Source organism: Chroicocephalus ridibundus, chromosome 1 (genome assembly GCF_963924245.1).
Source record: "Chroicocephalus ridibundus chromosome 1, bChrRid1.1, whole genome shotgun sequence".
Taxonomy (NCBI): domain Eukaryota; kingdom Metazoa; phylum Chordata; class Aves; order Charadriiformes; family Laridae; genus Chroicocephalus; species Chroicocephalus ridibundus.
The window spans coordinates 57,681,485-57,709,388 of record NC_086284.1 but is presented as its reverse complement, the minus strand read 5'-3'; the positions used below and the strand labels follow the sequence as shown (position 1 = coordinate 57,709,388).

The following is a 27,904-nucleotide window of genomic DNA, read 5'->3' as shown; positions in this document are numbered from 1 at the left end:
GTTACGAGTCAGGTTCTAGCCTATGAAATATCCGACTCAACAGCCTTATCAACAAACACTGGTAATGACTGCTTTTTTGTCAAAATTCTTTGCCCTTCTCATCCCATAATCAGAAAAAACTGCTATTACAATGCCAAGGAAGTCTCAGCTATCATTTTAAAACTAACAGAGTTTCTTGGTGACAGCCACAAAACTACAGTGAAACAAAGGTTTGTCATTCAAACTTTATTTTGCTTCTTTTCAGTATTAATTTGAGACCAGTCTTATTTAAAACTGTATAACTAAACCCACAAACTATTAGTTTCAAAATAAGGAGGTAATATTATTAGAAAAATATGCTTAGTTTTACACATTGTAAAACTGTGCCTGTTCAATGGATAATAGAGTTTCTTGTGGATGTATAGAGCAGTTGACACAACTGACCTCTTCCAGAGCTGTCACAGCTTGCAATGTAAATATGCATGAGATCCACATTTTTAAGCTGATAAAAGGCAAATTCAACATATTTGAAAAGTAAGGCTCAAAGGTAAGTGCTGAATCAATGAAAAGGCAAAGATCATCACAAAGCACAATGAGAACAGAAGATGCCTGGAATTTGTTCAAGGACAAACTTTCAGATAAAATGAGGGACATTATACTGGCAGTGGCTAATTATAAAAAGCCATAAAGAGCACACATTCCCATCTAATTTTACACATTCACAAAATATTCTCGCAGTTACTCAAAATTGTCTTAGCAGAGAGGCTGAACGCATGAACAGCAAATAATCCCAACACTGGCAGCACAATAACAAAGGCACCATAATCAGAGAAATATCAATATTAACGTCATTATTACTGTTTCCTGCTGAATGTTAAGCATTGTGACAATGCTTTTTCTAAGTATCATCTGAGTGGAATCTCAGTGACATACCGGATGGAAAGGGCAGGACAAGTGGGGGTTTTTCATTAGTGTGGGTTTGGTAATATGGAAACTGCAACAGGGATAGTAAAATTTCAGGCGTTTTGTTGTATGTGTTAACAACATTAAAAAACCAGCACAGCCTTTATTCTAAAGACACATGAGAAGTATAAAAAGATGAAGAATAAGGACAGTGAGAATTTGACATAAACACAGCAGCTCAAAGAAAAAGTGGAAATGGTTTTCTGTATCCTTGTCTATATTTTCCTTTATCTATGAAACAAAACAGAGGAGAGGTAATGGGAAAAAGGGAAATGTGAATATGATCTGTTGGTAGAGGAAAGACAAAGAACAGCAAAGAATAAAGAAAGGGTTTTAGTGACAGAAGGGAAGACAAGATGTTGAGGAATGCAATAGATAAAGGTTCTGATTTTTGCTGTGGAGAAATTAATGAGACAAAATGAAGTGATCATTAAAACAAATGTATAACATAACAATACAGGAACCATGATACTGGTTCAGAACAAAAACCTTTGGTCAGTTGCAGATGTGTAGGTAAAGAATATAAAACACAGGGCAAGTATAAATTGATCTTTCCCTAGACTGTCTCTCAAAATCTAACAAATGGTAGTTTAAGAACTTGCTACATGGAAGAATAAATATGTGTAAGAGTTTCATGCAATAGACTATATACCTGACATCACTGCTGTGTAAGATGCTCCTGCTTTTGTGATCCCGAACAATGGGGAGACAGCGATCAGGAAAAGGGGACAGTGAAAATACTTTCCTCTAACTTTCATTCCCTCTACAACTGCCATCTAGGAACTCAATTATAAATCAGAAAGGCCAAGTAGCAACTGGCTGTGGGAGAATGATCTAAGTTAATGTTCAAGCTTTGTGCTGGCAAGGATGGTGAAGATATGAGAAGAAACCAATTAGCTTGGGATCCATGAGAATATGGAAGCCAGGAACCATTGACCTATTTTTTTTCTGAACCAGTTCATCAATTCAATTGCTTAATGAAAAATAAACTTCTTTCCCTTTCTTTCCCACAGTACGTTCGATGTACATGACTACATCACTACATTACATTCAGCAGTCACTGATGAATCTGTGACTGCAGGATGATGGTTCCTGAATGTCTGTCATACTGAATGAAACTCAAACTGAAAGCTGGGTTTGGCAGAACCCACGCAATTAACACTACTTCTACCCATATGTTTTATGATAATTCTGCATGTGAAACTCCATAAATTTTTCATTTGACTTTCATATTAGCAATTTAACCTTGTTGCAATTGTAAATCTGTTTTCTGTTCTTAAAATACATGTCCTTTATTGTAAAGATAGCATGTTCATGATATTTGCAGATCCAAGACATGGTACAATTTGGGAAAATCCAGAAAAAAAAAGCCATAAGGACAACAGAGTTCTAGCTCCTATGGCTTAGTAAGAGAGATTTAGTAAGCAGAATTGTTATAGCCTGAAGAAAAAACTGAAGACATGATAGTAGTCTTAATGTATGTAAAAAGCTTCTGTTCTTAATATCCATAGTGGATAAGACAAAAAGTATCAGACTTGAAATAAAGCAAGAAAAATTTAGGCCAGACTTCAAGAAATATTTTCTATCAGAAGGGCTTTTAGGAACTAAATAGGTTGCTGAACTAAATTGTAGAGACTCAAGACTGGCAGCCCTTAAGAACAGATTTAACAAAATCTGTCAGGAATGACCTTCCTGGAGTTGATAAAGATTAACTCATTGAAGTGGAAGGATACCTGTCCAACTGCTGTAGCTCTGACTAGCTCATTATTTCACCCGGGAGTAGATTGTGCAGGCCTACTAAGCAACAAGAAAAAATGGTGTTAAGCATGGCTTGAGAAACATTAATGCTTAAATACTGCCAGACATTCAGCTTTCACAAAAGAGAATGAATATAATTACAGGGGGATAAGCTATTTATTTTATTTACATTAAGAAATCTCTTTGAAAAGAAATTGCTACTTGTAAACAGGCTGACCCTCTAGCAATATTTATGGAATGCAAGTTACCCTTGTTGTATAACAAGGAAATTCAAGTTACTTTTGTGGAGTAGCGGGGTGCCAGGTCTGTGCCTGTGCACATACCCAGCTCACTCAGTCATCGATTCCCTGGGTGGTTCAGGAACTTCGCATTAGTCATCAGCAAAGATGAGACAAGAGACTGATGTGAGACAAGGTGGTTGATTGAGCTGCTATCTAGTTTCAAAACAATGCATTTGACTCATCACAAGACCTCTTCAGGTGGGAATTTCAGACAGTCCTGGCGTTATATCCTTCACCTAGGAAGTTCCTGCTGGACTTGGACCAATTGATAGGCACCATGTGTATGAATAGATGTATAGATAAACATCCTGGGTACAGCATCAGGCAGTCACAGGGACTTTCACAGACAGGTCCAGCTGCACGTGGCTAAGATACTTTGAAACAGTAGAAATTCTTCATGCAGCTGTGAAATGTTCATTTAGGACAGCCTTTTGCATGCGGCTGAGATAATTGACATGTTTTTTATGTAGATTAAGATATTCAATATAAATGGATTTGGTATATCTTGGAGCAATCACAGAATCATAGAGTCGTTAGGTTGGAAGGGACCTTTAAGATCATCAAGTTCAAATCACGTAGGACCTCTGACCAGACTGATTATAATAATTTAACAAACACACAGGTTTGGGGAATCTCATTCAGTCAAGCTAAAAATCTGGTTACAGGGATCCTTGCAATGGAGACTGTTGTCACATCCAGACAGCAGCTGAATGTCCTGTTCAAGAGACTAGATTCCCCACATGAGCATTACCATCTGTAAAAGATGCCAATAAATTAATTTTCTTTCAAGAAACATTCTGTCATTGAATGTCTCCACGATTGACCTATTAATCTAAAATTCGCAGGTAAAATTGTGGACTTTATTATAGTTTAGTTAAACCCTTCCACCAATATTGCAATGTAATGGGCAATGAAGAAGGTAAGATTCATTATCCAAAGAACTTTCACATGTGAGCTATTTCTAAAAACAAGGATAAATCTTCTTTTAGCAATATTCTAGAAGACATTTTAAGTTGTCTTTAAATATATCATTGACAAACAAACAAATAAAAAAGAAATACAGGTCATTGTTATTTTTGGAAAATAGAGCCCGTTTTTGCTTTTTTAAGAAAAATAAAAACAAAAACTTTCATCTTAAAGCTTCAGCTTGTTGTCTAAATCATTTATTTTCTCATGCTTTCAATGACTTATTCCTGAAAGTCTTCCCCCACTCAAGTAAAGGGGAATGTAGTTTGGCAACACCGCCTTTTGATACTTCAGATACAAAAGGGAGAAGGGCAGTACTTGGCTGACACCAAATGCTGCCACACAACTGTGCCAAAAGAAATTGTGAGTTTGACAAAAAGTTTGTGAGGTTGTAGTTTTGCTACCAAAAGAAGAAACTAATTTTGTTTAGTCTGCAAAGCAAACCTAGAAACAAATCCATACCCTGATACAGTACAAAATAATCAGCTCTGCTGACCTTGTACTTCTAGGATCAAAGAGAAATTTATGTATACCAAATAACACAGCAACGAACGTGAATCCAACACACAGCAACTATGAAAACACCCTTTAATAATCCCCAGCAAGACTACTTCCTCCCCCTAAAAATTCAACAGGCTACCTATGGAAATGAAAACCTACTCTTAGGTACATTCATTCAAGCAACAAAGAAAGAAATAATGTGAGTGAGGGGATGGAGGCAACATGCCATTAGTTACGTGTCACTATCCATACACTATTGCTCCTTTCTCTTGCTCTGTGTTTGTGTCACTTCTGTGAACTACAAATGCTTAGCAGTGTCACATTCTTATTACGTGTTTGCATTTCATTTCAGCGCGCAGCCAAGCTGTGTGATGGCAGGTGGGAGGACACGAGCACTCCCTTCAGGGGCAGATGTCTCCTCCCTTGTTCCTCTCCAGCTCTGGGGCCTGGGGAGCTCCATGGAAACACACCAAGGACCTGTGTAGTCGCAGGGCCCCAAAGCCACCACCCAGGCTCGCTGTCCCTGACAGATCTCTCCTAGGACCCCTTGACCAGAGTCCACAGACCCCATTTTGGTTCTGCTCGGCCCCATCCTGGCCCATGGCAGTTCCCATGCCCAGCCTCCCCTCTGTACTGCCTTCAGCCAGGCCTGGGCCTGATGCTGTGGGGAACTCATTTCCCTCTTGGGCCCACACTATGGCTCATCTCCAGCCTCATCTCTGGCACTGTCTGCCCCCATGGTGGGCCAGTGTCAGGGGCTGCTGGCTCCAGCTTTGCCCTCTCAGCTCAGGCCCTGCAGGACAGTGCGCACTGGGGAGGGCCTGGCCATCCCTGGGGTCCCCCACAGTGCTGTGGACATGTGCTGCTTGTGAACATAGCTGGTTGTCCTGGCCGCAAAGCTTAGGTTGGGACCATTTCCTAGATCAGCCTGATTTTGTGCCCTCTTCACAGAGAAATGCCATGAGTAGCTGGAAAGGGAAGGGCTCCTTCTCTCTGATGCTGTCTCCAACACCCAACTGCTGCATGGAGAGGCTGCAGGCTGCCAAAGGCAGTCTATGTGAGATGGGAACATGCCTGGGTATATGCTATACTATCATGGTATGTGCTGCCATGGGGACAACGGGATTGCCTATCCACGTGTTGTGGAGAGCTGTGTCCAGCCCCAGCTGGACCTGTGCCACTAGGGTGTGCAGAACAGGCACCGGTGCTCGTGGTGCCCCCTTGATGTCTGTTTGGACGCTCACCATCCGAAGCTGCAGAAAAAACAAATGGGCTTCAAATTGAAATGCTATGGAAGACAAGAACATGGATTGGGTAGCTGTCTGACAGCCAGATTTGTGTTAATGGAATCACCCCTCTTTGTGCATCATAGTCCTATTGAGACTATATTTTATGGCATATTTTGAGGGTAAGCACGTTTGTTCTCTTAAAGTAGCATGCACTGACAGATTCCTAAATTTAGTATTGTATTAGTTTTGTCTGGGATAAAGTTAATTTTCTTCATTATACCTGGTATGGTGCTGTGTTTTGGGTTTGTGCTGGAAACAGTGTTGATAACACACCCATGTTTTAATTATTTCTGAAGAGTTCTTGCACTGCGTCAAGGCCTTTTCTGCTTCTTACACCGTCCTGCCAGTGCGTAGACTGGTGGTAGGCAAGAAGCTGGGAGGGGACACAGCTGGGGCAGCTGATCCCAACTGACCAGAGGGTTATCCTATACAGTGTGACATCATGGTCAGCAATGAAAACTGGGAGAAGAATAACGAAGCGGGGACATTAGTAGTGATGGCATTACTCTTCCCAAGTAACAGTTATGCATAATGGAGCCCTGCTTTCCTGGAGATGGCTGAATGCCTGCCTGCCAGTGGGAAGCAGTGAATGAATTCCTTGTTTTGCTTTGCTGGCACACGCAGATTTCACTTTACCTGTTAAACTGCCTTTATCTCAATCCATGAGTTTTCTAACTTTTACTCATCCGAATCTCGCCCCCATCACAACCAGGAGAGTGAGCAAGGAGCTCTGTGGGTCTTAGCTGACTGTGGGGTTTAACCCACAATGAGTCTAAAGAAAAAAATGAGGAAAGAAAAGTAAGCAAAATGGTCACTTTTATGACATGTCTATGTATGTGCGCATATATGTACCTGTTACAACAAACCTTCTTTTGACCTAAAGAATGTTGGAGAAATTCTTGAGTTCTTAGGATCATCTGATAACCCCATTTGTTTGTATGCATTATATTCAACATTTTAACACTCATAGTTTATGTATTTACGCTTACATTTAATTTTTTTATTGAATTTTGTAAATAGTGAAAGTACAGCTTTTCCACTTCTAAAAAAGTAACATTATTTCCAATTACTTCAAATAGTACGTTAACCTAATGTACTTCAGCTCTTGTAATGTAGCTTTTACAACTGTTGTTATGTTTTAAACAGTTTTGATTATTTAACCCTGTTAGGCTGTAGTTAAGTCATGGCCTTGTTCTTACATAAAATATTCACACACTTAACTTTGAGCACAAGTAACCTCATAAAAATCAATGAGCAAAGCAGATGTTTAAAATTAATCGTGACAATAAATCTTTGGAGACTCGAGGCCTTTAAATTATATGTACCAAAAGTATTACAGTAACTTTCAAGGAATGACAAGAATTTTTATTAAAAAATGCAGCAGCACCAAATTACAAAACACTTCTGTATGCATTACTGAATAACAACTTTGGACATTTACCTTTTCCCTTAAAAATCCAAACCCTAGGCCGAACCAAATGGAGCTTGTAATTTCTAAAAGGAAGAGCCCTAATTATGAAGCATATGTGGTGCAGGCAGGAAAAAAAAGAGGCGAATAGTACTCAGAAAGTCACAAATAACTTAAAAATAATTTCTGAGCACAAATTTCTTCAGTAGAATTTTAGGGCTAGATTCAAAAGTGTGTTATAATCACGAAGTGCAACTTATGTGGAATTTAACACCTAAAAATGTGATCCAGACTCCTTCACCTTACATTTTATTTGAGTTTTTGCAGGTGCCTCAATTCCTACTGCATCAAATTACTTATACGGTTTGCGTAAAAGAGCCACCAGATAAAATTCATAAATGGATTAAAAGAACCAGTCACAAAACTGGACCTTTTCTTGCTCCCGGTATGTCCACAGGACCTGTCTACAATGTTATATTTATGTTTTCCTACTTTCCTGCCTGGTCCAGACCTTCCTGTCATTCTTGGCTGTGCAATATGGCCCAGCTTCAATCTGAGCTGTGCATCTGTCCCAGCCTGTATTCCGCCTGGAAAGGTAGGAATTGCAAAGCAGGCATTGGACCCAGACCTTTCAATCCATCAGAAGTGGTAATATAGAAGGTGAGAAGTAGAGGCAGTTTGCCTTGTACACAAGGTCCTCCTTCTCTGTAGCCATATAGTGAATGTAGAGAACCAGCTGTCAATAGCTGAAGGGATTATCTGAAGTATATCAGTATGGGTCAAACTGAGTTAAGATGATAGCTGCCCAAACTGATAGAAGACAAGCTAGTTTCAGTCTGAAAAGCCTGTAACTGTAACTCTTGCAGGTGATAGCCACCATAGTGCCTTATTAGGGTCAGTCTGATTGATCTGTATGTACACACAGACTTGGAGTACTGTAATTACCAATTTTTTACACTGGATCTCTCTTATATCCTGCCTCCTCAAAGTATAGGTGTAGACCATGTGTCATGCCTGTGCCTTTCTGAACTAACATGTCATTAGGTGCCAGAGTTAACTAGTTACTATGAGTCTTCCTAGGCAAGGATTTTTGGAAACTTATCTGGTTTTATGGATTCCATTCCAGGTTCATAAATACTGCATGTGGGTTCACTATTTTGCTATACATATACCCTCAGGGCCCCATTTTCTTATGACTTCGAAAAAGGTATTTTCCCCAATCACACTGAGAATTGGAGATTTTTGCTGAGGCCACGTGTATAAGACCAAGTTTTCACTTCTTCATATACTGAAAATTCTTCTAAATAAACCATCTTAGAGCAAACAAACTAGATAGCCTCGTAATCAAAATTAGAGAGGGGAACAAGTCCTGAATTTTTAACGGACTGCCAACTCTGGAAAGATAATTTTTTCCTTTAAACTTGGACTACAACTATTATGGCAATGGCTATAGTACCTTTAAGATTACTTTGTTATGACTTTGAGGATGGCAAGTCTTTCCACTACTCCTTCACATCCTCTTTTATGGCAAAAAACATGGTAACACTGGCCTTAACGCCTCAAATAAATCAACAGGTCAGCCTCTGCCATTAAGTAGTGTGGTGTTAATTCCTACAGTCAAGAGATAAACAGGTACATTTGGAGAGTAACAATAGGAAAGCAATTTCAAAATCACAGAGTGCTATTTATTCTTTTCCATTGTCAAGGCAATCCTGATAATGTGAAGATGTTTGCTACTGCCCTGTTAATCTGTTTTTACAAAGAGCTGTCCATCCTCTAATCTTGCTCAATTTAGTGAAGGCATTCTGCTTCTTCACTGCAAGAATTGCATTATAGACAGACCTTGTAGGTCAAAATCAAGTTCTTGGGACTCTCTTTCTACTTTTTTATTTATTTCTGGTCATAATCATACCTACACGGTTGTACACAAATCTAACACCAATTGATTGAAGCATTAGCATTACTTGACTAATGCATTTTCCATATACTTCATGGCCAGTTTCTTTATTGTTGTATATGTATACCCATATGGAGAGCATACAAAACACCTTCCATAAAGTGCTGAAAATCAGAGTACACTCTTGATGTCCAGGTTTCCTGTGGCAGAACCTGGAGCCAAGCTTAAGTCTGTCAAGTACTTCAAGTTCCACAACAAAAAATGCTCTTGTATTCTGTGGAATATGCGCACGCCCATATGTGCACATATGGGCGTGCAGGCCTCTGGGTGCAGAGAGTGCCGGAGCCTGGCGCTGGCAATGGAGGGTGGCGGAGACAAGACCTGTATAAGATGTGAACAGGTGAATGATCTGCTCAACCTGGTGGCCCAGCTGAAGGATGAAGTGGAGAGGCTGAGGAGCATCAGGGAGTGTGAAAGAGAGATTAACTGGTGGGCCCACTCCCTGAGAGCAGGGGAACAGGTTGAGGCCCCGTGTAAATCGGAGGACCCTCTCCCCTCTTCTCACCAAGCAACAGGAGAGGATCTCAGAGAAGAGGGGGAATGGAAACAGGTCCCTGCTCGAGGAAGCAGGCGAGTCCCCTCCCAACCTCTCCCAGCTTCCCAGTTGCCCCTGCAGAACAGGTATGGAGTCCTGCAGGAGGAACTGGCCGATGGAGAGGAGGATGGCACACCGAGACTAGAGAAGACAGAAAGTACACGTCACAGCGGACCCAACTTCACTACTAGCTCCAAAAGGAAAAGGAAAAAGGTCATAGTTGTGGGTGAGAGTTGTGGGTGACTCTCTGCTGAGGGGGGCAGGGGGACCAATATGCCGCCCTGACCCGCTACACAGGGAAGTCTGTTGCCTCCCTGGGGCATGGGTCAGGGATGTGACGAACAAACTCCCAGACCTAGTAAACCCCGCTGATTATTACCCCCTGTTAGTATTTCATGTGGGTAGTGATGAAATGGGTAGGAGGAGGCCGAAATCAATTAAAAGAGATTTTAAAGCCTTAGGGCAGCAGCTCAAGGGGTCAGGAACACAAGTTGTCTTCTCTTCTATCCCACCAGTGGCAACTGTGAATAAAGAAATTGATAGGAAGAGGCAACAGATCAACTTGTGGCTCCGGGACTGGAGTTACAGGCAGGGCTTTGGGTTTTTCGAACATAGGTGGCTATATGAGACACCTGGCATGCCATTGTCAGGTGGGACACAGCTGTCCCAGAGGGGGAAAAGAATTTTGGGGCAGGAGTTAGCAGGGCTCATTGACCGGTCTTTAAACTAGATATGAGGGGGGAAGGGGAGATAACTGGGCCTTTCACCCCGCCTGGGTGAAATCAGTAGCCCAGGTCAAGTGCATCTATGCTAATGCACGTAGCATGGGCAACAAACAGGATGAGCTAGAAGCCATTGTGCGACAGGACAGCTACGACATAGTCGCCATCACAGAAACGTGGTGGGATGATGGTCATGACTGGAATGCTGCAATGAGTGGCTATAAGCTCTTCAGAAGGAATAGGCAAGGAAGGAGGGGGGGTGTGTGTGGCTCTGTACTTTAGGGAGTTGTTTGACTCTGTAGAGATAGACTCTAGTGATGAAGAAGTTGAGTGTTTATGGGTAAGGGTGAAAGGGAAGGCTAACAGAGGTGATTTTGTGCTGACCATGTGACCCGCTTTCTCGATGAGGGGAAGGCTGTGGATGTTGTCTACCTGGACTTTGGTAAGGCCTTCGACACCGTCTCCCACAGCATTCTCCTGGAGAAACTGGAGAATCATGGCATAGACAAGTGTACCCTCCGCCGGATAAAAAACTGGCTGGATGGCCGTGCCCAGCAAGTTGTGATTAATGGAGCAAAATCTGGTTGGGGGCCGGTCATCAGTGGTGTCCCTCAGGGCTCAGTTTTGGGGCCAGTCTTGTTCAATATCTTTATTGATGATCTAGATAAGGGGACTGAATGCACCCTCAGTAAGTTTGCGGATGACACCAAACTAGGTGGGAGTGTTGATCTGATTGAGGGTAGGAAGGCTCTACAGAGGGATCTAGACAGGTTGGATCAATGGGCCAAGGCCAATGGGATGAGGTTTAATAAGGCCAAGTGCCGGGTCCTGCATTTCGGTCACAACAACCCCGGGCAACGCTACAGGCTTGGGGAAGAGTGGCTGGAAAGCTGCCCAGCAGAAAAGGACCTGGGAGTGTTACTGGACAGCCAGCTTAACATGAGCCAGCAGTGTGCCCAGGTGGCCAAGAAGGCCAATAGCATCCTGGCTTGTATCAGGAATAGTGTGGCCAGCAGGAGTAGGGAAGTGATCGTGCCTCTGTACCCGGCACTGGTGAGGCCTCACCTCGAGTACTGTGTTCAGTTTTGGGCCCCTCACTACAGGAAAGACATTGAAGTGCTGGAGCGTGTCCAGAGGAGAGCCACCAAGCTGGTGGAGTTTAGTTGGTGGGTGCTTTTTTTTTGTGTGGTGGGTTGTTGTTGTTTTTTGGGTTTTTTTTATGTGGTTGGACTCGATGATCTCAGAGGTCCCTTCCAACCACTAAGATTCTGTGATTCTGTGATTCCTGTCTGTATAAGGCATATTTGCTTCTGGCACCTTATAAACAGTTCATCTCGCATACTTATACAAAATTATCTTCCTACGTGGTCTGCCCTAAAGTCACAGATCCAAAATTTTTGGGTTGCACAAATCAGGGACTTGGGGTAGACAGATAGCACCCAAGCCTAAAAAGGTGGTGAGCCTCTGGCTCTAGGGTAGCTAGGCAAGAATGTAACCAAGAAAGACTTCGGAGGATTATTATAAAATCCATAGAGGTAAATATGGTAATAAAATGTAGAAGTAGAAATAAAAATAAAACATTTTGGGCTCCGCGAATAGATTTTCTGCTGAAAGCTGTCTCAGAAAATAGATATTTAGTTCTGTTTGTTATTGAAATCATCATGAAGCCGCATGCCTCCCAGTCATTGGGTACATAGCAGATAAGTCTATGTATATGTATGCAGATGTATGATACGTGTATCAGGCACATTTACGCTTTTATGAGAATATCCTGTGCCGTTTAATGTGACAGAATTTGTCCCAGATATGGAATTCTCAGTCAGTAAGAACACAGACACAAACAAAAAGGTGAATATAGGTAAATGGCATGTTCAGTCATGAATAAAATTAACAAATAAACCAGAACTCTGAAATGGTTTGCATTTCAGAAAGGTAATGAGGTCCCAATTGACAAAAGGCATTGTGATGCTTGGTCCTACTTGCCCAGCATTAATCCATTCATCCACGTGTTTAGTCCTGAAATAAGCACTGTCCTACATGGTTCATGATTCTGAAAGGAGCTGCATATTCTCAATAGGAGATTGAGGCAAGGCACAGGAGGGATGTCTGGAGTAAGCAGATATGTTCTCAGGAAGTACATTAAGCATAGAAAATAAGCTGAAAATAAAAAATATTAATTTCTTATGGAACATTCTACTCAAATATTACTCTGGAATTAGGGCAATCACCTCTAAGAATAACTGGCTGCAATCTCTGACCCCTTAGCTCCGTCTTACATGGACTGACACAAGCTGGACAAAAAAACTGGCACAGTGTGTAGGCTGCAACTGGCAGAGAAGACAATTCAGAGCACATTCTCTTTACATTAAAAGTCTGATGCAAAGCACAAACACAGTGTTCAAAAACACTGTGTGTGAAGTCTTATGAGGAACAGCTGAGGGAACTGGGGTTGTTTAGCTTGGAGAAAAGGAGGCTGGGGGGAGACCTTATCGCTCTCTACAACTACCTGAAAGAAGCTTGTAGAGAGGGGAGGTTGGTCTTCTCTCCCAAGTAACAAGCGTTAGGACAAGAAGAAATGGCCTCAAGTTCACCAGGGGAGGTTTAGACTGGGTATTAGGAAAAAAATTCTTCACAGAATGGGGTATCAAGCATTGGAACAGGCTGCCCAGGGAAATGGTTGAGTCACCATCCCTAGAGGTATTTAAAAGACATGTAGATGCGGTGCTGAGTGACATTGTTTAGTGGTGGAGCTGGCAGTGCTAGGTTGGTCTTGATTATCTTAAAGGCCTTTTCCAACCTAAACGATTCTATGATTCTATGAAAGGTACAACATGGACCACAGAACTGCTAAGAGATTCTGGAAGAGCACAGTGAGCAATGTCCTTGCCTCATCTGACATGATAGTATAATGGTCCCAGGATCTTGTTGATTATTTTATTTAATCCCTAATTAAGCAGGGCAGCAGTGAAGGTATATTTCCTTGAGCTCTCTACCTGAACTTGACTACCTTACGGCTAGCTAGTTACTCTCTCAATAATCGATAAATAACAACTTCAAAGCTACTGGCAAGGAATATGCGTGGCATTTAATACCAATAAAGTGACTATGGAAATATTTGCATTTTCTTATAATCCTCAGCTCCTGAATTTAAATGAGTGTGGAATACTGCTATCTGCTTTCTTTTAGTTGATAATAATAATAATAATAATAATAATAATAATAATAATATGGATGTTGTTTCCGATTTTCATTACAGAGAGAACAACTTGGAAGTAGCACAAAATATGACAATTAATTTCTGATAATTTTCTGAAAATAATTCCCAATTCAAAGAACTTTTCATCATTAGATCTAAAAGTACTACAGAGAAGCAACTGTGTTATCTCTGGACAAGGAAACTGCAGCCATATGTTTCACATTTAATTTCTTCTATTACTGCACTTGAGAGCCCACCTCAGTTTAGTAGGCATTCCTGTTTGTGACAATGTGCTATACAGTGAATCAGTATCAGGTAACTGAAGTGATTTAGTTTAAAAGTGTGTCTGGAGGAAAAAAAAGTTAGATTCGCTCATTGTGTTATAGCAGAAGCCCCTCACATTTGTACTGGTTAAAATGAAGCCAGGACAGGGTATTTAGGAATGGTGGAGGAAATAAGAACTGTGTAAGCTGCTGAGAAATAGAGAGTGGAATAAATGCCTGATTCACTGAATGGTGAAATGCCTACCTTAAAAGTTATCCTGCTAAAAAGAGGCATAAATTATAGTGGATCCTATAGCTTCAGAAAATATTTTTGCTCCCAATTGCTTGAAAACACAGTACAAGAAACAAATCCCTACTTTAAGAAAATAAATAAAGACAGTGATTTAAGCTAACCTCTTAAATGCTAATATTTGTGTTTGATAATATTACGAGCTTTCTGTCAGAACTACTTGTCACAGACTTCATTAGAGAAAATTAAATCAGTGACCTCCTTATTCAGTTCTAGAAGGGAAGACAGGTCTAGTTTATGATCTATTAATTTCTTTAAATTGCAGACTGTGGTCAGTTATACCAGTTCGTTGTGTGTCTATAGTGCTCTCTAGAAAATGTTTCAAGCAGAAACACCATTCATTTATATGATCATTATTAGACCCTTCCTCTCTGTCTCTTTCAGGAAGGAAGTACAGTGAGTTTTCTTTCCATCTGTTTGGTACAACATAAAACACGTGGGAAATCTGCCTGTATTCAAGGGATTTCCTGTAACTTGTGCCCCAGGACATACAGGTACACACTGATATACAAATCCAGGCGGAAAGATTTACATATTCTAAGACTTGCTATTAGTGCCCTGCTGCAAACATGAGGGCTTATCTAATATTTTTTAAGCCATGATGGCAGCAAATTTAAAACATCAGATCTCAACTGGCAAATCTGCTGAGTAGCCATTTAAAACATGTAATGGTAGCAAGCACAAAAGCATAGATTCCTCAATAAATATAGACTATTAACAATATGTACAGAGTAGAAAATCTTATCTGAGTTAATCTAAGAAAGAAAATCAGAAGATCCATTTCAGGCATCAGCTAAAATTCAGACTGATTCCTACTTTATCCATTTAAGTTCAGCCAAGTGTAATAAATCCTTCACAAACTGTAAAAGCATACATAAGCTCACTTTAGTGAGAAGAATAGTATTGCTACTTGTCATCATAATAGAGGATCATTGTAGATTCATTTTCTTCTTGAAGACTTTGCAATCGCATTGTAGCCAAACCTCTGGATGCTTAATGACAGGATAAACAGCTTGTAGTGAGTTACAATATCTGCAACAGGTAGAGAATTTTAAGACAGTACAAACAGTACAATTTGATTCTATTAAACCAAATACCTAACATCCTCTAAAATCTGTTTCAGTTCTGTTAACTAATTAGAAAATTATTTTAAGGAATTATAATGGACAGTTTTCTAGGCTCTCAGAATTAAGTTTTTCAGCATTGCCCACATTCTGCAAATTTTTTTTTATTGAACTGATATTTCCAAGATTTTGTGCAACCATTAGTAAACTGTTACGTTAAACCATAATAGAGAGAGTATATCACAAAAACTGTTTTTTCTTACTGTAACTTTCCCTCAGCGATAGAAATCACTGTTTCCCTTTAAGGTGCCCTCCATAAATTACATTTGAGACTTTATTGTGTGTTTATGTAAGGAGAAATAATAATAGAAAATTTTATTCCTCATTTAGTTCTTATGTCATATAACTGTGATTTTTGTAACTCCCCCACATAGTCATTATGAACTGCAAACTTAAGTGCTCTATCTGTAGGGTAAGTTAAGAACACGTAATACAATAATTAATGGAGTGTAGGTAGGTACTACAAGTATAATCTTTTAACCATTTATTTCTTCTGCAAAATGATTATGAGGTGAAGTTGTTCCAAAAGCCAGTGCACAATCATAGCAATATAACTTCCTTATCAGAATATCCAAAGACTAAACTGTTCTTCCCATGTGCATGCTGTTCCATGAAGCAGCTTTCACATGTCTCTAGAAATGTGGGGTTTGAAGACTGACACTCAAAGCCATGGTCAGTAATTGTGAAGTCAAAACTATTATCAACTAGGAATATCAAGTTTGAGGTGTTCATTATTCAGACAGGTCTCTCATTTTGATGTTCAGAAGAGAAAAGAGTTTCATAAAACCATAAATTTCCTTTGAATATTTATTTGCCGCCTTTACATGAAGGGACAGCTTGATCCAATGAGGAATTCACATGGCTTTTGTCATGTGGAAAAATTCACCACAAGGGAAATGGAATGCAAATTTTAAGAAATAAGAGAAATTATTTGAACATGTAAATTTTCTATTTGATTTGTATTAAGATTATTAGTCAGACTAACCTGATTGTTTTAGGCAGTGGTACAAGGATAAAATAGTAGTCTTACTACTCAAAGAGGTGGCTGGGTAAGGATGTACCAAATACTACCAAAGACATTAATAGATCATTAAAGGCATCTGTTAGAAGTCTTTGTTTTCTGTCTTTACTTTTCCTACCAGTAGACACCTGCTCCCAGGTAATATTTCCTTGTGAGCTGATTTTGCTGTTCCCAGAGTAGGCTTACATACTTCCTTCCATCTCTTTGTAAATGATAGACTAGGTGGCTGTAGAACCTCTTCTTCTAAACTAAAACAGCCTGTAAGACTTCTGAGAACAGTTATCGTCAGGCTAAAAGCTACACTTAGGCGCTATGAATGACCTTCAAGAATTATCTACTCCTCATACAACTGTTAAATGCAGGTGCACTGAACTACAATTGTAGCTAGAACTATGCAAGCAGAGTAAATTCATTATTAAAAGAATCCGTATATTAATGGAAGATACAGTTCATTTCTAGTGAAGAAAGTTGTATATTCAGTATCTCCCAAATTAAGTTATTGAAATGTATGAACCCTTAAAGACAATCTAAAAAATAATCTTCAAACTTTTTCCATTTTTTATGCTTGTAGAAGACTACAAGATCATAAGGTCTGCAATGTGCCTTAAAGGACTATTTCCTGCCTCCTTTCTTTGGAATATTTTTGAAATAGTCATGCACTTCTCCAGATACTAATGTAGCCACTAATTCTTTATATCCATTTCTACGGTACAGCTGGTCTATACAACTTTTTGCTTCTGTTTTGATATTAGATTACTAGCACATCTGCAAAGCCTGTCTATAAACATTACAATGTCAGAACAAAAGTAGAACCCGGCAAAATATGTTAGCTCATTTCACTTGATTGTTCTTACCAAAAACTACTTAAAGTGTTTCATTGAACAATGAAGGCTTTCACCTTCACACAGTTTCCAAGATTTTATAAGGAGTAAGTTCTCCAACAGCAGCAGACTAACAGTCCGGTGGCTAGGGCACATTTTAGGATGTAGAAGCTGTAAAAGAAGACTTTGTCAAGATTTTTATCCACAGATCTCTAATACATTAGCCTATCATTTTTCTTCAGTTCCTTAGCTCTGTTCTGCCTCCTCTCTACCCTAACAGCAACTAAGAGTGTTCAGCTGCCTTCTGGTTCTCTCCTTGGCTTGTAATTGCACACTGCCCTCTGTGTCTTCTAATCTGTTTACTGACCGACAGTATGTGTTGGCATTTTGTGGCTTTTGGATAGGATTTGTGAAAATATTTGCAAATGTTTCTGCATCACTGTTGCATAACCAACTGTATGAGGAGCTATTTGCATTTACAGGCAGAAAAATGATTTAACTTGTAACCTTTCCAGCTCTCCTGTTCTACATATTCATTAAGACCATTAATCATTTCTCCCACCTCCCCTGTATTTTTTTTCAAGATCACATTTGGTTTCACATCAAAAAAGACCCTTTTAAAAAAATATATAGATATTTACATATATAAAATTTGTGAAATATCTGTAAGTAACATGTTTCATGTCATCAACTTCACTAGCAAAGACCAAGCAGTACTTATTTACCTTTCCACTCTCTCTCAGACCATAACCCTTTTAAAACTGATTTCACGGTCTGTATGACCCAACTCGCAGTGGTAGGAAAGAATGCCTAGAATAACCAGTAACAAGTATTTTACGAATCACATGAAAAATTGGGTACACATACAGATATAATTAGAAAACTTTTGGCAGCCTAAGAGTTCTCTAAAATATATGCATTATGCTTATATTAGGAAAAAAACTTTTCCATCAGGATGAAAAAAATTCCAATTGATGTGCATTTTTTTCATATACTATACCTTCTCTTAGTTGCAATGTTTTGTACTTTTTTTTTTTATTTAAATTTCCTCAGTTTGTGTGCAGTCTTCTCAACTGAAGTGTCTAGTTCAGAATCTTAACCACCAAAGTTTTCCTCTACAGCCAGTTACCACTCCCAGGAATAATTTAGCCCACCTAAAATCTCCGTAGTGGTTTATCACTTCCATTTAACTATTGAGGGACCTGAAAGAGGAAACTTTCCTAAATTACATGCACTGTACAAGAAGTAGCATGAATTCATGCTTTCATATGAAAAGGAAAACATAAATCTGTTTGTTTGCTTTGCTTGAAAGTGCTTTGTGGTACAATGTTCATCTTATATTTTTCCTTCCCAGCTGGAGGAGCTTCCTGTTGTCAGTAATTTTCCTCTTTATGCTTACTATAGTAACTGCTCAAACATTGTTCAAAAGAGTCAGAACAGAGCAATTCAGGCTATTTAAGCTAGGCTTCCAAATGACCTTCTGGTGGTGCTTCTTCCCTTTCCCATTGACTGGAGCCTACATATGCACATCTTGTGACTGAGACACCTGCAGTGAGATTCAACTTCTGACACCTAAATTTGAGTGTCTGAATCTAGCCCTGAGTACCTTCCCTGTCTTAACAGACTGTCAGCTTTATGCATTGATCTTTGTGCAGACATCTTCCAGATTTCTAGATCCAGAGGATGTACAGCTGTCTAGGTTTCCACTGGAAATGAGGCAAGCAGGTTTCTAATACCCTCAAGTGAATGGATGTGGTGCACAGATGGAGAAGGTATCTCACGTTCTTCAGGGACACTGGCATGCAGCCTCACCACAGATATGATATGCGGTCTTGCTATAGGATCTTCTGGGTTTATTGTACTTTTGCAGACACTAAGTCTGATGGCCAAAGATGCAGCAGTTCTACTGTGTTTCCACTTCCCAGTGTTGGCAGGACAGAGGTAGGTGCTGGAAGGTATCCTGTCTATATGGTTTGAACACCAAGGGGTCCTCGTCTGCTTTAGATAGACACATCACTGAAACTTGGTTAACCATTACTGTGCTTTAGTAAGCAGCTCTCACATTGAAAACCCTTCTGCCATTTGACATGTTTTTAAACTTAGTTCTGTTGTTTCTGAATACAAAGTTAGGATATCAAATTTATTGTGTGCTCAGAAGTCTCTTTTAAATTTAAAATGATAAGTTAGAAAATGGGATCTTAGAATATATACACTAAATTATTCTGTAGTCTGTGTTGGGCTGAGCAAGCTGGCTCATGTGAAATAAGAATATGTTTTCTATAGTTCCTATAAAAAATAAAGTAATAAAGGATCAATGTCTTTTGTATTAGTAGACATTTAACCTTTCTCTACCATTTTTTTTTTCAGCTTTGTGTTACAGCTCTTCTCAATTCTAAGCAGGACTGGAAGCAAGAAGTGGCACTAGAAATTTTGCAAGCAAGACAGTTGTCATGAGGGTTTTAGGTCAACTGTGAAATATCAGAGGACTGGGATTTCAAATCTGCTTAGCACTGTCAACTAGGCAAAATCTCCAGTGTCCCTCATCCCACCATTTTCTTTTGGTATGATGTGTTTTGGAGCCCAAGGAAAAGCTTCCAGTTTCAATTTAGGGAATAAATTTGAAAAAGAAGGGAGCTTCTGTCTTTGAAAATATGGCTGAAGAAACTAAAAAATTGCCACTGCGTCTAACGTCTGGCCTATGGGGCCTTTTGCAATTTTATGGTAAAGATAGATGCTAGTGTTTTATATTGCTAGGAAGGAAAAATATTAAAAAATGACCCAGTATAAAGAACATGGTTTCTAATGATAAAGTTGGTCGTTATCACTTTTTTATCCTAGAGAAATGGCTCATAGATGGTGCTAACTAGAGTCAATTGTTACCCACTGTCTTGTGCTGACAGATATCCACTCTACTCTGGAGGGCCCTTGCACAGAGCAGAATTATTTTTAGTTGCAGATACTTGTGAGCTTCAAGTCATTACTATGAATCATGTGACATTAAACACCTGCGGCAAACTGCCAACTCTGACAGACCCTTTACTGTGACCCATGAGTATATGCACAATTAATATCAGATTGTACATTATTAAATTTTCCTGCCTGACTTATGAATGAGTTCTGCCCTACAGGCGTGGAAAGAAGAAACAACAAAGGTCCTGCTTACCAGCCCAGGAACAGCCAACCTACTTTTGATCTGTCTTCCCCTTGACTTATAAAAAGACTGTTAATTACATTGATGATATATCGCCACTTTTTTTTTTTCTTTAATAGGGATTTCAGTAAAAACTTACAGCTACTTATATCAAATATTGCTTCTTCCATCACAGTCTGAAATTTATGTAATTTAATTAACCTATGCCTCCATGATATTTTGGAAATGAAGTAGCTCTGAAGTAGGCATTGAATGGAATCTAATTAATATTCCATCAGACTATACTGCAGCATAAACCTAATTCTCTCAATAAGGTGACACTCTGAATATTAAAAGGTAGGCAAATTGAACCTTTTTATTTAGTATAAAAAAGAACATACAGTTCAGATGCCCTAGCACAGTAATTGTGCTGAACAGTAAAGACTAATGGAGAACTCAAGTTTACTTGAGAGTAGGTGACTTCCAGAGAGGGTGCTCTCAGTGACAGTGATGATGCTGCATGTTTTGCATAAGGCTCATAATTGATGGGTGCTACTATCAATTATTCTCAATATTTGTTGGCACATGTTCAACAGAGGTAATTTCTTTGTCTTCTCATCCATCTACAGGCAGGATTAAAAATATTCTTCTCGGTTCTCATATTTCTTTATAATTTGCTCTTTTATTTCTCTCAGCTCAAACCAGCTGTCCAGGCTGTATCCTTGACTAGATTTTAGCAACCTGGTCTAATGGAAGGTGTCCCTGCCCATGGCAGGGGTGTTGGAAGAAGATGATCTTTAAGGTCACCTCCAATCCTAACCATTCTACCATTCTATGATTCTATGAATAGTACTATTTCCCCTAGCTTCATCTTTCCATCTTAACTTCCTTTTCATCCACCCAGTCATATGGAGCCTTTCTCTGAATTTACAAGTAACTGTGTATGACTCTAGATAGTAACTGCAAGATCAACTTTTATGAAAATTTAATGACCAAAAGTTCCTTAGTTCCTTTTTTTTTTTTTTTTAAAGTAACTCCTGTTTCACATGAAAAAAGATTTTCTGGAATTCTAAACTGACATTTTCCAGGGCATAGTTTTGCAAATAGAAATAGCAGGGGAAGCAAATTACATTATCTTTTGTAAAGGTAATTAGATAACTCCCACATAAAGATAATTTTTACTGTCAGAACATAATATGAGAACCTGAATAGGCAGACAAATACATAAACAAAGACTTTTTTTTTTTTTTCCTCACATGAAGATATCGATATATTTCAGGGAAGGAAAGGTATTAATTAGAATTATAGTGATAAGTTGTGAGTTGGATACAGTATGTAGTTTTTTCACTTAAAAAAAATCTCAATCAATACAGATCTCTATATTAATAGTAACATTCAACATGGGTCTCAAAATTAATGCAAATAAATGTAATGTGTATGCTGCATGTAAATTATGAAGACCCTCTTTCTTCTTTCTTCTTATTAAACAACTACAGAGTACCACCAGTGCTGCAAGTTCCACCAACAGTAAAACTCTAACCTTAATTTAATTTCTAAGAAGTTATATATGATATTAATGTTTACATAAAAACAATGTATATCCATATAGAATTAGACATTTTGGATGTTCCTACAGTATATCCATTCTACTTAGCCAACATCAACTTGAGACGTAAAATGGGTATTCAGTTTGCTTACAGACAACCTACAGTGTGGACTGAGGCAGCACAAGCCTTCTGCTATGATGATTCTGAGAGTCAGGCTATTACTCCTTCTCTTTGACATTAAGAGGAAGCTAAGGGGTTGTATAAAACAAAGCAAGTGCCATGTGATGTTTCCAAAAAAAGATATTTTTTAGGATAATGTACTTCCTTGAATCAGGTGTTGTGGTTTGTGACAGGGGAAGGGCAGCAAAAGTGGTAGTTATTATCATTACAATAACTGCATGTGTTGTTTGCATCTCCAGTGAGAATTGTTCAGTGTCATTTTTCCATCTGAATACTAGGTAGAAATAGTTAACACAAGAGAAGGCTGCTTTTATCCACTCCACACCAGAGAGAGAAAATGCTTCTCCCTTTAACCTAAATTAACAGGAATTTCATGTGTTTTTTGAAACACTAATATTGTTGCATATAAATTACCAACGGTTGAATTTTCAGCACATACAGAATAAGACATAAAATTGTTTCTTCAAAACAGACTTGAACAGGGGATAAGTTGTGCATGTGCCAGGTGTGGGCCAGGTAGAATATCACCTGGTGCGGACAGGCCTCGATGTATCTCTGCTTCTTGGCACTGACTTTGCAAAGATCCCTGTTGAGGTCATTTCAATCCATTTGGTAACTGGGAAAGGGCAACTTCCCTTCAAATCAGGGATCAGAGTTAATGAAGTCTATTGCAAGGGTATCAGAGCCAGCTTGGCCATGGGAGGAAATGAAACATTAAGTCATTTCTGATATGACTCAGTTTTTGGGTAATTGGTAGTTACCCTCTAAACTACTTGGCACGCAAAAGGCGACATATTCTAAATTTCTGGCAGCTGTTAGAATGCTAATGTTTAAGGTTGGCATAAACTATACTTACCTGAGCCAATGCATTACGCGCTACTCTTACATACTTCAGCTGAATGGTTCATGGCTTTGTTACTATTTTGCTGTGGATTGCCACTTTTTCTTTATTGCTGTGCTTCAGTACAGATGCATTTTGTTTTAATTAAGTCATTACTGCTATCTTGTAGATTTGCTTAGCACTTTCAATGTTTAGCTGCTATCTACATCTGTAATCTTCATCTATATAATTAATGTTATTTTTATATTTTAATGCGAAATCAGTTTGACAAAGACATCCTTTTGCTGCTAATATAAGCTTTAAAGAGATAAAGCTCCAAAGGCCAGAAAGGGCTTTGATCTTCAAGGCTTATTAGTGAGAGCAACACACTTAGAGCTGAGTTTACATACTTAAATATTTTCAGATAATCCGAATCGAGTCTCAAGGCTGTACAAATTTGCCTAAGTGGTTCAAATTTCCAATAGCTTTCAATAAACTGGCAACCTAACTGAATAACTTAAAGTGACACATGAGGGAAGATGCTGAAGTTTTAACAATTTGAAAGAGCACTTGTTCATTTTTTAACCAATAAAATGAATGAAACATGGGCAAGCTTAGATTTTGAAACAGAATGAAATAGAGCATGGATACTTTTTTTCTTAAAATTCCCTGGCTCCCTTACCTTAGAGATTAGATTAACTATAAACCAGATTGAGCATTGAACCTGGTATATAACAACTGAATTCATTATGAATGTTATGTTGCAATGTAATTTCAATTGATTTTATACTGTAGCTGTCCTAGAAACTTTAATCAGATTTTTCTCTTCCATTTCTAATATAAAACTGTCTATTAATAAATAGGAGAAGACAAAAATACAGCAATTTAAGATTACACGTGGAAGGTCTTTGCAACTAACATATTATTTTTGAAAGAATAGAAAGGTATTTTATATTATACAAGATTTCTTTTTCTTTCAATTGTTGCAGTTTACATCAAATTGCAACACCCTGTAAGTAAAAGCCCTTGAACAGAGAAATGTAAAGTGTTTCCTTCCAAGATTAAAGGAGGCATTTTCTAGGCCACTGCACAACCGGGTATTAATATACATTTATTTAAAAGCTTTATATTTCTGTCTGCTTTTTTCATCATTCTTTTTTTTTTCAAATAAATTTTGCTCTGAAATTTAAAGATTATGAAGAAATAAATAACAATTTTTAGTATATCAGCAGAGGTGAAACTACTCCAAGTTAGATTGGAAATGTAAGCTTTGGAAAAATCTGAGTCTTCTCACATTATTACAAAAAAAAATAATTCCAAAAATTGATGAGTTGCAAGAATTTACAATTGATTGTAAAATTAAATTTTAAAATTATTAGACTGAAAATCTATAAAAGTACAAACACAAATATGAGTTTTATCTCTATAAATGTTTTCAACATCTTATGTAAATGATATATTTGGATTTTTTTAATGATCATTTTATCAATACAGAAGGAAGGAAAACTGTCTCTACAATGGAACAAAAGAATAACTCTGTACCACTTAATTTCTCTATTAAGCTTTCAAAATAGCAGCTAAGTAATGCCAAAGCTTTTGCAATTGTTCTCTATGTAATATTGAGGCATATTGCCATTTATTACTCAAAACCCTGCAATATCCTACAAACAAACAGATATTGGCAAACAAAGCCCACAGATATCCTACATTCCTTCATAAGAAATCAAAATGAGATTTAAGTTTGCTGAAGTACACTACTGAACGAAACTTCAACAATTTTTACTATCACAAAAGCAATTTACCAGCATGAGGGAGTAGTTCATTGTATTAATCAGTAATAACCATGTCACTATTCTGTACAATTACTTAACTGTTTTCATTTTGAGTATTTATAGTAAGAAGCACAGGTGTTTTGAAAGTTAGGTGGCTCAGTCTGCTTGACATACATTCAGATGGATAGACCTATTTTACTCTATCTGAACAGGAAGCCAGGTCACTCAGTAAAGAATGGTCAATAAAAATGGTGAAATAGGTTTTCTCCTAAGGACTGATAGCTGGATAATTTGAGAAAAGGATGGAGAAGAATCATGAAATACCTCTGGATCAATGGCTATTAATTTAAGAGCAGCACATTTCCTGGAATGAAACAGTTGATGTTGTTATGTGGAACAATTACCATTTTCAATTAACTGACATTTCACGTAGCTTTGAGACTAGAGGAGGACAATAACCCTCAGCACCTAATCTCAGCTCTGCTGTTAGGTGAGCCTTTTGTCAATAGTTTTGTGGTATTATTTCAAAGGCAAACCCAATACACTGTGAAGTTACTTTCTTTGTCCTCAAGCACTAAGAACCACTCAGACAGTTCAGGCAGAGTTCAGATGCAACAACAATCTTCCATGCTAATGTACATATATATATGTGTGTGTATAGCTTTATATATATGTAAAAATACGTGAGTGGGTGTGTTTGTGGGTGTGGTTTTAGATATCTGTATATGTGCTGTGTTTTTTGCCATTTCATTAACATGAGTAACTCAATGAGCTTTTATGGTTGTTATGGTATGTCACAATAAAATGATAAAACAAATATCAGTGGTATAGCAAGCTATCTGATTAGAATGAAAGGAACTTGTCTGCTTATCAACACCATGTTTCATATTCTGCTGTATAAACCACCATTTAATTTCCTTAAATCACTAAATAAAATTATTGGATAATTCAATGAAATCGTCTCAAATGGCTTTTTTTTCCTTTTATTTATATGGATGGTGGATTAAAACCAAAACCAAAACAAAAACAAAAACAAAAAAAAAAGAAAGAGATATTAGAGAGGAGGTTGAAAACAAACTGTAGAAAAATATCAATTACACTGTCAACATTATGGTAGTAAGAGGTCATCTAATGCTGGTATCCTATAAAATCCTTCTGTATCTATACCAATGGAACAGGAAACCATTGGTCATTCAAAGATTTATGTATTCAGTAAATCCAGTGTGTTCACTTTAAGCCTTTAATAAAGTTTTTTAATGAAGTAATTTGCTATAATCTCTGCTACAATTTCCCCCCCTAAACTCCCTAGATGACTCATGAAAGCAAAGGATCAACTGGTTTAGACCAACGCTTTCATCCAGAGTGCAGAGCAGGACAGTGCAAAGCATTCACACAGCAGATGGCTCTCACTCCAAAGGGTCTCTTGAGCAGCAACAGCAGACCGTCCCAAATCCAGGACCATTGTTTGTTTGCTTTGAGAAAGCATAGGGAAGATTTGGATACTTAGGCTGAATTAGGTACCTAAGACAGAGAGATACTCCCAAAATTTACTGTCTGGTTTCATGTAGTCCTGGAGGAGATTATGTCCGACCAGTGCCAATTTCATTTGGCAGCAAAACTGAGCATCAAGCATTTAAGTAAATAAACTCCATAATGCCTGAGAAGAGAGGTGCTCTCATGCAAGCTGCGATGATGTTCAGGCCCAAAGTATGGGCAGATATCTAAGTCTCTGAAGGGACATAATCCACTTAGCATGCTCTGAATAGGTTTAGCAAATCTGACAGCACAGAGTTCAGCACAAGGCATAACCCTTCTCTTTTGAAAACTTAGTGGATGAAGAAGTGAAATCATGATTCTTTTAGATGATAAAATATACTAAAAGTAGTCAGTGGCAAGAGGAAAACCTAGGCTAAATTCTTACTGCAGTTTGGAGAGATTCAGATAATTCTCTATAATGACACAGAAGATTGCCCTTTTTGGCTGAATTTAGATCCCCATAAAATAAAAAATTTCAAAGGGAGAGGAGAAAAATCAGGAAGTAAGAGCCTGAGTCCATAGCTGCCAGCTGTTCTAATTTTGCACTAACTCAAATCTCAATTGTGTGTTGATACATCTTTCTCTGTGCTCTATTCAGTTATCATTGGTTCCTCCAGAGTCGAACAGTGACTTTTTGTGGCATTGAGCATAGAACAGGTGAATGAAGGACCCTGTAAACCCCAAAGCCAGATCAAGAAAGGAGGTGGAACACATGAATGAGAGATGCAGCAGAGGATGGGACTGCAGCAGGCAGTATTTACAGTGGTTTAGGCTGCTGTGGAAACACAGGCTTAGTAACATAATATTTAAACAACTCATCCAGAAAAATGCAGCACTGTGGTCAATTCCTGGTGCTTTCAGTTGTTTCTGTTTTTTATCAAGGGACTGTTTAGAATAAAAAGGATAAACAGTCCAAGAGTCAAGCCAAGAACACAGAGTCATTCTTCCTTTTTGGTTTTGGCCACTTTAAGAAGCAGTAAAAATATTATGTAACATTTTTAGATCAAAATAAAAGTTAAATATTTAAGAAATTTATCTGAAGTGAGCCACAGCTTGGAAAAAAAACCAAACCAACCAAACAAAAAAAACCCGCAACCAAAAAAAAACCAAAAAAACAAACCAAACTTACAACCCACCAAAGTATAATATTTTACAAAATGCTAAGAAAAAGTTAGCTGAATTGTGAAATTACAAAAGAGGATAAACTTGCCTTTGCAGCTTCTGAACAGAGTTCTAGACAATTCAGGTATCCACTGATGCAAGGTTTGACTACCAAGAAAGAAGCAATTTTTTCGATGATGTAACTTAAATTTCTTTTTAATATACTGGGCTTACCTATAACTTCTAAAAACATTGGCTCTTGGTGCAGTGTAGGCATCCTAATTGGTGAAGAATTTTATCAGGATATAAATAAAATAAAAAGATTAAAGAATAAAAGGAATAAAAATAAACATACCACTACTTCCCTAACAGGTGGAAATGTTTTTAGTTTTAACCTGTTTCCCTCTGTGAAATCAAACTATAATCCTAACCACAGATGTTAGTTTCTCCTAAAAATTCCCTGAAAGTATCGTTAATTTCTTTACATGTGTAAAATAGATTTTACAAGCAACTGTTGGATACAGAATTGTCAGAGGGTATTGCAAGTGTTTCTTTAGACTGGGTTTAGAGCTTGAAGGAAATCTTGTGAATAATAAGCTAATTTTCATTATCTTAAGGGTTTTTTTGTGAATAATAAACTAATTTTCATTATCTTAAGTTTTAAACATGGGGCCACTGATTATTAAAAAAAAATATTTATTGAGCAGTATAACGACAGCATTTT

General features: G+C 38.2%; 1 protein-coding gene across 8 annotated transcripts in view; it reads right to left on the bottom strand.

Annotated features, from left to right (window-relative positions):
* Nucleotides 1–27,904, bottom strand: part of GPC5 (glypican 5) — a 738,578-nt gene that overhangs the window by 171,898 nt on the left and 538,776 nt on the right. The window contains exon 8 of one of the 8 annotated variants that reach the window (XM_063336241.1): nucleotides 6,374–6,509. The exons of 6 other annotated variants lie outside the window; for them this stretch is intronic. In XM_063336241.1, the coding sequence (XP_063192311.1) occupies nucleotides 6,409–6,509 (101 nt within the window). In that variant the 3' untranslated portion in view covers nucleotides 6,374–6,408. Of the gene's footprint in view, nucleotides 1–6,373; nucleotides 6,510–27,904 lie in introns of those variants that run through there. One more of the 8 variants, XM_063336285.1, reaches the window with a different exon arrangement.